At 38.7% G+C, this 15265-nt stretch overlaps 1 protein-coding gene across 3 annotated transcripts in view; it reads right to left on the bottom strand.

Moving 5' to 3' along the window:
* Positions 1 to 367: 367 nt before the first annotated feature.
* The window catches only part of XRN2 (5'-3' exoribonuclease 2), an 82347-nt gene continuing 67449 nt past the window's right edge, over positions 368 to 15265 (bottom strand). The window contains exons 28-30 of one of the 3 annotated variants that reach the window (XM_079944169.1): positions 8879 to 8942; positions 3679 to 3817; positions 368 to 1332 (exon numbers count right to left, since the gene is read on the bottom strand). In XM_079944169.1, the coding sequence (XP_079800295.1) occupies positions 1267 to 1332; positions 3679 to 3817; positions 8879 to 8942 (269 nt within the window). In that variant the 3' untranslated portion in view covers positions 368 to 1266. The remainder of the gene's footprint in view (positions 1333 to 3678; positions 3818 to 8878; positions 8943 to 15265) is intronic. The other 2 variants (XM_079944168.1, XM_079944170.1) reach the window with 2 other exon arrangements.

Consider the following 15265-nt stretch of genomic DNA (forward strand, 5'->3'; position numbering starts at 1 on the left):
TGTTTTTTCAACTTAAGTACAACTGACCTACACCACTGTGTTACTTCCAGGTGCATATAATGATTCGATATTTCTATACATTACGAAATGATCACCACAATAAGTCGTTACCATCTGTCACCACACAAAAATAATATTATTGAATATATTCCCCATGTTGTACATTCCATCCCATGACTCATTTATTTTGTAACTGGAAGTTTGTACCTCAATCCCTCTCACCTATTTCACTCATAACCACTCCCCGGAATTTTTCAACTTTTCTTAGAGATTTAAACCCAGTCCTTAAAACTGCAGTATAAATCTAAATGAAATTTGTAAAATGTAAATAATTTATTCTCATGAAGATTTTATAATTTGCCAAATCAGTAGCAGACACATACATGGGTCGGTTGGGTTGTCTTGCTGACCATATCCTCTTAAAATCTACTTCTTCACTGATTTTCTTTTGACATCTAATTGTAGAAATAAATTGTTTTCTGATATACTGATTAAAAAACAACAAAAAGGGCTTCCCTGGTGGCGCAGTGGTTGAGAGTCCGCCTGCCGATGCAGGGTTCGTACCCCGGTCCGGGAAGATCCCACATGCCGCGGAGCAACTGGGCCCGTGAGCCATGGCCGCTGAGCCTGCGCGTCCAGAGCCTGTGCTCCACAACGGGAGAGGCCACAACAGTGAGAGGCCCGTGTACCGCAAAAAAAAATTAAAAATTAAAAAAAAAAAAAAACCACATGCTTGGCCAAGATTTTCAAAGTTTAAATACTGTAAAAGAAAAACAAGAGGCCAGGGTTTTAAGTTTGTTTTTTTTTTACTAAAGTCCAGAAATTTCCATATGACAAGTACATTAATGAAATGTTCCCAAAGAAATACTGAACAATATACACTCTAGTTAGCTGAGAGTTCCAGCTCAATAGTTCATACCCAATTGTGCATTAAAAATCAGCATGGATCTTAGATGATCTAGAATACCACTGTGTTTTGAAATCCACAGCTGGTTTGATTTTTGAACATAATGAAAAACCAGTATTCCTGTTCCATCAAATGTGTTTTACAAGCAATAATAAATTCAGATCCACTGTATTATGCAACACACATCTTTGGAAAGCAACATAAAACAGTGAGATCGGATCAGTAGAAATATACACAGTTAAAAGAAATACACAAAGTACTGTAGTTTTATTAAAAACTACTACTTGAGAAAGAAATCTTTCCACAAATAGCATAAAACTGTAGAATGATGAAAGGATTTGGGAAAGCTTTACAAAAGCCTAATTCCAACTGTATCTTCCTGAAGGTGGTGGCAAAGGGTATTTCCTTCCTTCTCTGGGATATCCCTGAAAAAAGAGCAAAAGAGAGAGTTTATCTTCTGGATTAACACTCCTGCAAAGAAACTAATCTTACTTCTCTGTGGAAAAACACACTATAAAGAAGGTGAATATGTCTCACAGGTATATCACATGGAAGGTCTCCTTGAACGGGTGCTTTTGGTCTGCAGCTTCATAGAAAGCTGCATGCAAAGTGGGACATCAGCATAAATGCTATCACTGATAACTAACCAAACAAGCCTTAACAAGCGCTTGAGAAATTCCTTAAAATGCACACAAATGAAGGATCGTTAAGTGTCCTGTGTAAAACACTTGTCATTCTCAATTCTCCCTACCACCCCCTCCCCAGCTAGTAATTCAAGCCACACTGTGGTAAGGTGCCCACATCATCTTCACACACACATATTATATACCAGGAAAGTCGTTTTGCTTAACAAAGGCAGGAGCTTGCTGCATCAGTTGAGGCCTAATGAACTATTAATTTTAGGGTTTTTTGTTTGTTTAGCTATAAATAATAGTGTACCACATTAGGTTATTACATAATCAATTACTGGCAATATTCATAACAGTTCCTAATATGCTTGCAAATAACATTTCTGTACAACCTGAAGGTAAATGTGATGTGTCTCCCATCACAATTCCCTTTCTACGGAGGATTCTGAAATGGACCCCCTTCCCCATGTTGCCACTCAGAGCGCTTCACTAGTTTAAATTATAACATGAATATGTGTAGTCCTTCAAGGTCATAATGTAGGCTAAGGACTTGTTTAGTCATATAAACTCCACTAAATATATAATGAAGTCATAATTTTACTGCTTTTAACAATAAACTACAATTTAACAGCGCTTCAAAATTCTGATTTAATTTTAAAAAAAAATCTCCACAGAAAAAAGACTTAAGAAAGAAATGTATTTCCAAAAGGTCCTAAAAGAATTATAATGTACAACCAGTTTGCATCTCCTAAGTGAATAAGAATTTTACCTCGTGTAACAGCAGAAGGCTCCTTTAAAGGGACGTGCTCCCCTAAAGGAGGCAGGGGAGGCGCTGAACTAGGGTCCGAAGTCACAGGCGTCCCCAGCTCTGCTGCCCAACCCAGAGGCAGGAGGGTTAAGCTTTCGACTCCTGACTTGGAAAAATGAGGTGACTGGACTGAACTTCCTCCAGAACTTCTTCTAGTTGCAAGTGTGCCTTCCTTTCAAAAATATTCATCATTTAGTTGGCCCAGTGTCCCCTTCACACTAGCAGCATAAATAGTCTCAATCTACTGAACCTACCAATAGCATCTGTAGAGATCTCGGGCTGAGAGTATGCAAAGTCATATTCTACAAATTGATTCTAAAGAACTGTAACAAAATTCTCTCAAAAGACAAGATGATTACTTTCTTGTAAAGTGAACTGAGACTTGTAAGAATACACCAAAAAAGCGTGGAAAAAAAAGATTTTTCTTAGCTGGCCGAAGATTTTTCTCAGCTGGCAGAACAAAGGGACACATGGCAAGAACCTGAGTTAGAAAATTAATATTCGAAGCACTGCAAAAGGCTGTAGGCGACACCAGGTAAGCAATTTAAAAACCACTTCACATCACCACAGGTGCCAACTCCAGGAATAGCACACATTCTGAATCACGGCATTCAGATCCTGTTCTCTGGCAAGCGTTTGATTAAAGAGCATGTAAATACTGGCCAGGGTGTCAAATGGCTGGGGGACAAACAGACTGAGGCAAACAGACCTCAGGCTTAAATGCTGCTAAAAGTAGATGCTATAAAGAGAAGGAAATAAAGCTTACATTTACTGAATTTGTCTAGGAATTATTATACTCACTCAATGTATAGCTGTTTAAATTTAGTTTAAAAAAAAAAGTGGGAAATTAGATAGGAAAGATTTCTTTCCATGAAGATAGAGAACAGATGAATCAAGACAGAAAACTCCCAAGAGGAATAAAGATAACAGCTGAAAAGGTGAAATATTACTTTCAGCTTCTAGAACATTACCATTTATTTTGAGAGATCTAGTTTCTATGAAACTAAAAAGCAATACCCTAAGGATAAACATGTTTTGGTAACAGACCATATTTGTGCTAAATATCAGATTGCTGTGATTAAAGGGGCTTTTGGTCTGAAAATTCTTCAGCATCATCAAAGGATAACCTATTTAGTGAGGCAGATACTCACCCCGTATACATTTTTAATGAGGGATCCAAGTTCGACTGAGCTACTCTATCAGTAACTTATCCACAGATGTTTAAGGAAACCGAAACCAAAACCAAAACCAAACCAAACCATGGAGTCCCAAGAGGCACGGTTCCATTCAAAGTGACCAGTAAGCTTTCCATGCCACAGTCCCCGCTGCATCACCTGTCTCCCGCCGCGATCATCACGTCTGGGTGCATACCCGCCCGGCCCGGCGAGCATCTGGTACTGGTTTGGCTGGAAGGCTGCGTTTGGGGTTTGGAGCATCCGGTTCCATGGCAGCAGAGGTTCGGCCCCAACGCCTCTGTGGAAAAGCATCATGTTTGCATTAAAAGTCAGAAGCCTAAAATCTGGCAGGTATCATCATCTCCAAATCTGAGGACAATCCAATCTGCCTGGATTTGTCGTAAGGGATATGTAGTATCAGAGTGGCCTTTATGTCCCTCACAGTGAGTGTTGTTTAACATGTTTCAGGAAGTATCAGCATTTATTTAAAAGGATGTTTAAACTCAATTGAATCAGAAAGGTCTGACTTAAAAAAAATTTTGTTCACCTTCAACTGTCAAGTTTTCTTTTTAGTCACTTAAAGTTTTGGACCCAAGATCACCAAGTTGGCTACATTTTAAGATGCTATCCAGGGCTTCCCTGGTGGCGCAGTGGTTGAGAGTCCGCCTGCCAATGCAGGGGACACGGGTTCATGCCCCGGTCCGGGAAGATCCCACATGCCGCGGAGCGGCTGGGCCCGTGAGCCATGGCCGCTGAGCCTGCGCGTCTGGAGCCTGTGCTCCGCAACGGGAGAGGCCACAACAGTGAGAGGCCCGCGTACCGCAAAAAAAAAAAATAATAATAATAATAAGATGCTATCCAAAGAGTAAACATGTACAAGACAGGAGAATGAGGCTTTATTTTAAAAAATGTCCAGGCTGGTTCTTGGAGTCCATTCTTTCTAGTTAATTGCACACTGCAAATGAATTCTTACTGCTGAGTATTTTGAATCTAGGGTAGGGGACTTGGCTGTTTTTTCCCATCCATTATTCTGCTCAATATGTCAGAAGGTCTGATCAGGAGGAAACCTTTTCAAGTTCTATTGATGCAGCTTTCAATTGACCACGGTGACCTAGCAACATGAGCACTAATTGGCATGGGCTGACTGGCATTTGGTGTACAGTTTACATGGGAACACAGATTCAACAGCTATTATAACCCAGTTTGCTGGCCCAGATTATGGTCAAAAGAAATGTTTTAATTGTCTTCAAGTGCCTATTTTAACTTTGCAGATACAAAGCAACAGGTATGATGTATTAAATCATAACAATTTAAAACTGTCACATAAACAATGTAGCAAAGATTACCCTCTAAAAGCAATCACCATGTATGACATAACTTTCTTGAGGCATTTTCCTCAACTTCCAGTTTATAGAACAGTCACTACAAAGAATAAACAGTAGCAAAATTCTCCAGTATATTTTAGCATTAGAAGCTTTGGGGCCATTACAGATGTTGGGAGGAATTATAAGCAAACTTTAAATTTGCTAAAGCACTGACTAGCTGGTATTAGCTATAACTGATCAGCTTATGAATTTCACTTCCTAGGTCTTAGGGGGAAAAGCCCAAAGCTGGGCTCACTGTGTAATGCATTCTTCTCACAGCTATTCAAGCTTGAATCCATCCTCTCTACCCCCCACTCTCCTCCCTTCACTTGGAGCTTGCCTGTTTTGTTTTGTTTTGTTTTTCAAACACCAAAGATAATTATTTTTGTGTGATGGCTCTAAGAACAGCTCTTTTAAGAACTCTAGAAAGGCCAATGCTATTCTTCACAGTTCGTGGTGAAATCAGGACTCTAATAATATAATTTTCTGTGAGTCAAAATAAAATGAAAAATCTGTACCTCAGAAAGAATATGCATATATTCAGGGCTTTTAATTATTTTTTGGATTCATTAATACAACTATATTTTAGTGAGAAGACCTCATCTATTTAGCAAGAACAGCTCCATATGTAGAGAACATATGGTTTCTTCCACTCTCTGCAGGACTGAGGGGTTGAGGTTTGTGCTGTGACCAAGGAGGCTCATCAAAACTGAGCATGCAAAACCCACTTGCATTAAGTGCAACTCACACATTGTATTAACTGTGATCATTTTTTCTTTACAGTTTTATAATGCTAAAACTCACTCAACTGAGTTTCAGGAAAATTTGCTGGTATGGATAAAATACATTATAAATGCAATTTTACATTATTTTATGATTTAAAAATAGGTTAGGAACAAAGCCACAATTTAAAAGCACAAAGTTCTCCTTTTTGTTTGAAATGATTACTTGAAATGTTTTTGACAAAAATAATATTTATAAAAATAATTTAATTAAAATTAAATGGAAAGAGCAAGTAAGAGGGACATGTACTACTCTCTTTTGCTTGTTAGTGGCAGAAAGGCCTTTATTTTACACAAGTTTATCATTTTTCTACACTGTACTAATTATATTAGTTTGCAAATACTTACAAACTGAAATTTACCCTGGAAAATACATTTTAAATCTGGGATGGAAGCGCTGAGGCTGACACATTTTAACTTTTTAAAATCAGTAGCCATCGATTGAGGCAACTTAACTGAGGCATTTGGCATCATGAATAGCAACAATATTCTTAAGTTTCTAAATTACTGCTCTGGAAAGTAGCTGGTAATGTGACATAACTACATACTACCACTGGGGTATCTTTATGTGTATGTGTCTCTGTGTGTGGATGTGTCTGTGTGTGTGTGTGTCTGTGTGTTTGTGTGTGTCTGTGTGTGTGTATGTGGCAAATCAGCTTTGAGCTTAGCACCCATTTAAGTTAAAAACTAAATGGATAAAAAAACCTTGCATACGGCCAGAAAAGAGAATGCTCCGCTGGCAAAGACACAGACAACAGGGCAGAAACTCAGATGAGGAGGAGGCACATGCTGGACCTCACTCACCATCAACACAATGATCGCTAGGTTGTCTCTGTGTGGGGAGAAGAAGGTGGGGGCAGGGATGCGCCCAGTGTATTTTTAAGTGAAATGAATATATGAATTATATATACTATTTCAAAGTAGGAATTAATTCAAGAAACAGTGTAGTTTATTAAAAAAAAAAGTACACTCAAAATTTTCTTCTCTAATAGGGTTTTCAACCAAACACTCAAAACTGTGCAGTGGAAAAGTACTAAACTAATCATCAGTAAAACCTGGTTCTAGGAAGAATTCTACTTACCAGTTGTGACATCTCAGCAAAGTCAAAGTGACTATGAGTTTGTATTTTCTCCTCTATGTCTTGTAAGGTCAGAAAGGTTAGACTGACACGTGCTATAGAAACGAGTGATGTACTGTATTTGCTAAGAGGCTGGCTAATAGTGAAGTTTAGGAGGCTGAATTCAAACTTTGTTTTCTTTATGAATAAATGGTGTGTGTCTTAAATGACCATGATTTAAGACATAAGAAAGAATTATATTACGCTCACACGTAACTTCTGCTCTACAGCATGATTTTAGTTTCTGACTAAAACTAAACCAAAAACATCCACAAAGTATGTCCCAGATCTGTTGGGTTCACAGAGTCAGTCCAGAAGATACCAACTTGGCTAGGGCAGAACAAAAAAAACCGATGGATGTCAGGACACAAGGTGATAATCTTAGGGAAACAATGTGTAGAGGGAAGGAAAGCTTTAGGACTGAAGAAAGGGTGCCTTGAAAGTGGAAGGGGCTCCTTTTCTTCTGTGAAGTCCCTGTGGCATTATGGAATATGATGCTTAGAGTCAGTTTTCTGATGAGTTTCGCTTGAGTGAAAAGTTTCTTAGTAAAGGATGGTGAGGAAGAGAGACCTCAGATAAGCTACTGAATTGTGTGCCTCAGTTTCCTCATCTGTAAAAATAACATCCACTTCAAAGGGTCGCTAAGAGGAATAAGCGAATTTGCGTTTCTAAAAGCATGTTAGCACAGTGCTGGCACTTCCCAAGCACATGATAATACTGGCGATTATTAATAATATGGGAAAAAGGCAAGCAACAAAGTGGAGAAACCAAATCTTAGGATCAAACTTGACAAACGTAATGGAGAAAGACAGTTATTAAAATGAGATCGGTGTGAATGTGGTAATATGTAATTTAGAAAAAATTTACCCCTCACTCATTTAATCTGTTTGACAATGGTGCTACTCTGAGGATGCTGAAGTGGTACATACCATGTGCCTTGAGCACTTATACTGAAAACAAAACATAAACACAGGCAGTGGCAGTTATTTTAAATTAAAATGCAGCTTGCACTAAGTAGCTGATACTATTAATAAACAATTGAATAACATAATTTCTTTTATCTTCTTGAAGAAAATAATGAAATGAGGTTTTGGAGTCTCTAAAGAAAGACCTTTCTTAAAGGGGGTAGAGGTTATAACCCTGTTCAAATAACAACACTTCATTCATTTCAGATGTGAACAGCTCAGACTGCTAAAACGGCAGAAGAGAGGCAAACAAAACAGATCAGAACTGGGAAGGCAAAGAAGGAAGCCGTACTATGTGGGGGCTTAAACTCGTCTTAGCATTTACTGGTGCTGGCAAGACCAGCATGAGACGACAGACTTTAAAGCTGCCCTTAAAAAATTATTCTTCAGATGTTAATATAATTATTCATAACACGCCCGGCTGCCTTGTCGTGCAGAGACCACCTGACTTCGGAGAGCACAACTTATCAATGAAAGAACACATGTCAAACATCCCTTGTTATTAAACCATGTCACATTCCTCCTCGTCCGTGGTACTTATTAGACTGCAGATCCCATAATCCTCTTCTGAGTCCCTTCTGCATTTAATTCAGTTCAGTCTTAAGTAGTTAAAGAAACTGTTTTCAGTGGCAACTAATAACTACTGACCTACAGTGACACTGCACTACAATAGGCCTGTCAGCCCTGAAAAAGTTGTACCAAAGAAGCTGATTAGGACTTCAAGAGGTTTGCAGCAAGAATCAATGGTTGGTCTGTACTGATGCTGCGCTGCCGGCACAGAAATGATAAAAGTGGAACTCCATTAGTTATGCCTCATTAAGCTGCACAACACTTCTAAAAAGAAATTTGTTTAGCCTGACCAAAACCTAATACAACTTTAAGCTCTCTGTGTTGCATTTTTCAGGGCACCTCAAAAGCATCAATAAAATAAAGGCCAAGAACCAAGAAAAGCAGGAAAGTATACAGGCATGAATCTTTTACTTCAACATGTTAACCATCTATTTTCCTAAAGAAAGGGCACAAATGAAACTATTTAGAGGGAAGAAAGTATATTTCATACCACAGAGAAAGCCCAAACTTCAAATGCTGACGTGAAAAGTTACTGAAAAGTCATATTTGCTTTAATATTACCTGTCAAATCTTTGCTGCTGGAAAAGGGGAGGAGGACCTCGCCAGGAATCCTGGGGCCTCATATCTGGAAGATAAACAGGAAAGGGTTGAACAGGAGATTTTTTATTTCTTGAAAAGTAATCACTATTCAGCTACCCACATATATTATAATTAAAAATTCTTGAAAAAAGTTGAGACTGAATATAAATTAAATAACTAGCATAATTACACACCCTGGAAACGTAAAAAGATATGAAACCAACAGGGTCAGTAAATCTGTTAAATTATTTCTCCTTTGATAACAAAACATAGTTTTAGAAGCCTTGGTCATTAAACTCACGTTTCTCTCTCCCTAACTATCTGTGTATATAAAGCTATACATGTGTTTTACATTTCTATTTTAAACGCTGTGCAAAACGATGGTATTTTGGTTTCATCCGTAAATACAAACTGAACGAATAGTAACTTTAATAGAAATCCTAAATTTGCCCCCGAAATGTGTAAACTGGAAAGAACGCTGACTTACCTAGCTGTGCTAACATGAAGCAGACAGTACACAATCTCTCGAACACAGGTCAGAAGACATGTTCATAAAGGGACTGCCCACTTCCCTATTGTTTTCTGAGAGTCAAACCTCTTCCACTAACAGAAGCTAAGCTGGGAACATCGAACGAATTACAAGGAATAGTTAAGTGGCTGCTGGTCCTCTGTGTAAATGGGATGAAGGGCACCCCCAGCACAGTCGGCAGGTTGGTATCAACCAACCACCATTCCAGTCCCCAGTCTCAGTCATCTCAGCCACCTTCCGGCAGGGTCTGAGTGTGACCTAATTAAAACAGCTGTTCCAGGAGTTGTCTAATGAGGTTTCCGCATGAGGACAGTAACCTCCTCCAGACTCCCAAGGCCCAAGGACAACAAGGCTTACCATAATGTATTCAGGCTCACATTTTAATGGAAACACAAACTAGAAACATGCTTTTCGAAATTACTTTCTTAAAGGAAAGAAGAAATGAAAGCTTATCTCTGGTTACCAACCAAAAAAATGCAATCTGGGTTTACTTGGGGGCGGGGGGGGGGGGGCGGAGAAAAGAAGAAAGAAAAGTAGAATTGTGCTTTAAAACCCCCTGCAAAGGAGAATCTGGAACAAGTAAAGCACCTGGCTGCTCACAAAGGTTCCAGCATGAAACACCCAGCTGTTGTTGCTCTGGAAGCAACACAGTTGAGGTACTGGCCCCAAGAAAGCCTCCTAGATGGACAAACCACCCCAGGGGAGCCACCCCAGCCCCTGGCCTAGCGATCAGTGCACGCGCGAGGCCTTCACCACCATCACTTCCAAGCAGAATTCCATTCTGAACTGAAAGAAAGGTGGCATCCCTAGTCAATCTGCATTAAGTCCCCCTTTTATCTCTTAAAAACCAAATTAGTAGCGGTCAAACTGAGAACAATGCTGAGGAGGTTTCCCGTTGGTCATTAGATATTCAGAACCTGAATGGAAACTCAGGAAGCTCATTGCCACACAATCCACAGGAAACAGGGCCAGGATCCCTAGGCTGGGCGCAGAATAACTTCTGAATCACTATGCAGACTGTACACCACCAGAAAATCTAAATCGGAGGAGGGAAAACCAGAAATTCTTACAAGACAGCAAACCCCCTGTGCAGTTTACTTCTATAGAGAAACTTAAAATACACTATACGATTTTCAATGAGTTACGAGAAAGCAATCTACCGAAAGTAAAACCAACATTTTGGCCACTTTTCCTGATGATTACTTTGTTAAACTTGTAGTCCGTAACTATTCAGATACTGCACAAAACTTAGGTCAGTGAAAATTGGTTAAAATGTTCCCAGAAGTATTATATTTTAGTGTCTTATTATAAAAAACTAGCTAATATAGCAAAGGTCAAAAGAAATACAGTAAATTTCATTTGGACGCCTGTCTAGCTCTGTACTTCACATGTCCCAGAATCACTGTGGTCACCCTGGAAACATGCCTCTTTTTAACATAAAAACTTAATTCCATGATTCTGGTTGTATGGTGTCTCTTTATATATGATGTCATCACAGAACACACTCTCCATGGTACTAATAAAAGCTTCCACACAGGATTCCTAATAAATATCAAATTGAATGAAGATAATAAAAAAACACATTTACATTAAGAAAAGCCTTCAGAAATGTTTATCCTAATGTTTTATGAAAAATAAAGTCAGGGAAAAAGCTGGTATATTTCCTCCCAGGAACAGTATTAAGTGGAGGGAAAGTCCTCACCATCAGGAAATACATGTTCACTAGATCCAAACACGCTGCGTGTTAGATTAAGCACACCAGTATTTCTAAGTAGAAATGGAATGTAATGTTCACTAAGTGTAAATGGTTTTTTTGGAGAGGGGGAGCCCTTCTCAGTAGTCTAATTGTATACCTGTAAATGTCTAGAAAAACAGCCAGAGCTCCTATCCCACCAATTCTGGTATGCCAGGTGCTGCCCACTCTGTTTTGCTTTCACTATTTCTCACCTCCAGGACAACTTTTTTTTTCCCATACAACAAACTCAGCACATGCAAAAACTATAGTTTTCTGTTAAAAACCTAAACAAATTGTGTTAAGACTTTAAAATATCTCTTGCTTTCAACCCAAGAAGAAAAATAAAAAGGACTGAAGACAAATTTCAAGGCTACCTTTAAACAAATCTCTTCATGTGGCTCTGAGCAATATATATGGCCCTTAAGTGTTCATAAAGCAGAAATTATTTCCTGGCTGAGAAGTAGAATGTAAAACAAACTTATTACCATTCATTTGTATGGCTCTAAAAGAAGATCCATTTGAGAGGGAGAAAAAAAAAATCTGAGATAGTGAATTGCACTTCACAAAGGTACAAGCAAGAGAGAGAGAAAAAAAATGACAGCTAATTTTTTCCTGTGGTCTTTAAAAACATATCCCTTTTCTAGAGCTCTACAGCCACAGAAACCAAGGCTTCACCAATAGCTCCTCAAGTGACAATTTACCTAATCAGCGTAGCAATCATGGAAAAGATTCCATGTTTACTGATTGCACTAATCAAAAATCACTTTTCAAATGCAGCTAATTGACAAGTTTACCGACTGAAATGAAGAGAAGTGACATGTCACGTTCTCCAGGTTGCAGAAGCGAACGCTTTATTCATGCTGAGCACTTGGGGCTGCACTTGACTCTGACAAGTTCCCAGTACCCGGACAATCACCCGTCAGCCAAAAACTGACACATCAAAGACTGACAGTGAGAAATGCCTGCAGCAGACACTCAACAGAGCTGGAAGTATGACCAATGGCTCTCCTTGATTTAACTCTGCCCCACATGAAAAACCAGCTATGATATTGATACTACAAATATTTTAAAAGACTGACTAAACAGTTTAGATCTCAATTTTACTAAAACTATTTCCAAACAAATTTTTTTTTTTTTTTGCGGTACGCGGGCCTCTCCCGTTGCGGAGCACAGGCTCCGGACGCGCAAGCTCAGCGGCCATGGCTCACGGGCCCAGCCGCTCCGCGGCATGTGGGATCTTCCCGGACCGGGGCACGAACCCGTGTCCCCTGCATCGGCAGGCGGACTCCCAACCACTGCGCCACTAGGGAAGCCCTCTAAACAAATTTTGAAGTTCAAAATTCTATAAAGAGGAATGCTGATCTTTTATCATTGAATACTTTCACAGTATCTACTATGTGCCAGGTACTGTTTCAAGTACTTAATAACTTAAACTCACTTACTGTGAATATTTTGTGAGATGGGTGTTCTCTGTATCATTTTAGACATGAGGAAAGGGAGTATTGACAAAAGCCTGCCTGAGGTCACAAGGCTAATAAGGGTGGAGGGAAAGCCAGGACCACCCCCCCCAACACACTATGCTGCTCCATGGTTCACGTGCACTTGTGCTGTCAGCTGAGGTGACTCTTCATGTTATTTTATGTCAGAAGGACCAGGAGAGCTGCCTCCTCAACCAGGAGGCTCAGAAGCTCAGGGTCTCAAGAAGGCAAGACTGGGTATCTCTGCAAACTACTTTCAATATTTCCAAAGTTTAGAATTCACATGACTACACCCACCCAATTAAGACAGGAAGGAAAAATAAACATACTTTATTAACACATGCACTTCAGGAGTAAGCATCTTGACAAACACAGATTCATGGGGAGAAAATAAAAGATCTTGGGTAAAACATCTGGAATCACTGCTTTTTTTTAATACAATTTTTACATTCACTTTATTAGTAATTTAATGTGGAAACAGTTAAACATTAGAAAATAATCCTTTTTGACATCTGACATTTTTTTTTGAAAATCCATAATTACTTTTTTTCTGTTTTGTTAGTTCATTTGTATCCATTTTTATTTTTTTAATTTTTTTGAATTTCATTTTATTTTTTTTAATACAACAGGTTCTTATTAGTTATCTATTTTATACATATTAGTGTATATATGTCAATCCCAATCTCCCAATTCATCCCACCACAACCCCCCGCCCCGGAATCACTGCTCTTCTTAAAAGGGTAATACTACCTTAAAACACTTTGTATTCAAAAAAGATATGTAAATATAAATGTAAACGTAAGGGATCAGATACAAATTAGAAGAGAAAATACACAGAGAGAGATGAATGGATAGATGGATCAACGGATGGATGGGTGGACTGGTTGGCATATATGTAAGGATTAGGTCTGTCTGCCTAAATATGAAATCTAGAGGTCACAAGAGACCATGAAATAAATATGCCAGAAAAATATTAATGACAGTAAACTAAAAAAAAAAAAAAAAAAAGAAAGAAAAGAAAAGAAAAACCAAATCTTCTGTTGAGCCACATGTAAAGAGTATTGGGGAAAACATCCCAGAACATGGAATTTCCTTTCTTGACAGTTGGCAGCATTTGTCTGTGCTTATCATACAACTGTGACCAGTTTACTACCATGCAACAACTATTCTAGATTAGGCCGATTATTTCTCCAACACATCTCTTACAAAGGTATCAGGGAATACTGTGTCAAATGACATGGCTGCCTTCTAGGAAATCCAATCTCACAACCCCAGGCTTTTCTACGTTCTCGTATAACCAAGGGCAATTAGAAATCTTTAACCTATCGCAATCCTGCTTAAACTTTTACACTTCTGGCTTATACGGATATGATTCCCAATTTCCTCTCTCCTGAGCAGGTATCAGATCCTTATCGCTACCTCCAGGCAGATGGCATCAATGTCTTCAGGCATTTCAACTTCCACACAAATCAGAACTATCATGTTCTTCCATCTTCCTCCATCCTCCTGTGCTTCCAAACTCTCTAGTCCCCCAGGTGCCCTCAGTGCACAAGGAGCCTCATCTGGAATCTTCTCTCTCCTGCACTTCGCACGTTCAACTATGCAGTCCTTTAGTGCCTCCATTCCCACCTTCTCCACTTGGAATCCACTTCGCCACAGATCAGTCCAGACTTTCACCATCTCTCCCTAAACAGAACCACCACCAAGTCTTTCCACAAGCAAGTTGTGGTTCTAGAAACGAGATGTAACTGCACATTTTTTTGCTTTAAAAAGTTTTTAAAAACTCTTGCCAAAAAAGAGATAGAAGAATTCAGTGGTTTGTGTGAGTCTAAGGATTAAGACATGACAACAAGCTCACAGTAACCCTTATTAGAGAACAAAAATGTAGGAAACACTTTCTAACTTGTTTTATGAGGCCAGACATGTGAAGAAAGCTATAAACTAATCTTTCATAACATAGAGATGAAAAAATAACCCACACTATACTGACACACGCACACAAAATTGATATATCACAAACAATTAGGCTTATTCCAGTAATGCCAGGTTAGCTTAACAGTCAAAAATCAATCTGTGTACATTCACCATGTAACAGAAGGAAAAGAACAAACAAACATTACCATCTCAAGAAATGGAGGAAAAGCATTTGATAAAATTCAATACCCACTAGAAACAAGGAATAGAAGGAAACTCCTTCTATAAATGAAAAAACTATAGCAAATATCATATTTAATGGTGAAATATTACAAGTTTTCCCCTTAAGACTGGGAATGAAACAAGGATGCCCACCATCACCACTTACACTGACTCACACTGGAGGTCCCAGGCAGTGCAATAAAACAAAAAGACCAAAAGACATCGAGATTAGAAAATGAATATATAGAACTGTCACAACTCACAGAGGACATGACTGAGTAGGGAAAAAATCCAAAAGAACACACAAACTTTTGGAATACACGAATTTTAGTGAAGTTGTTGGATAAAGTCAATATTTAAAAATCAACTCTTTATATATACAAGCAACAGGAAAATGACATTTAAAAGATATTACTTACAAAAACATCAAAATACATGAAATATCTACTAATTTTTTTCGTCCTCGGTTTTTTATTGTGATGATTCAAGAC

Source organism: Stenella coeruleoalba (assembly GCF_951394435.1).
Source record: "Stenella coeruleoalba genome assembly, chromosome: 15".
NCBI lineage: Eukaryota > Metazoa > Chordata > Mammalia > Artiodactyla > Delphinidae > Stenella > Stenella coeruleoalba.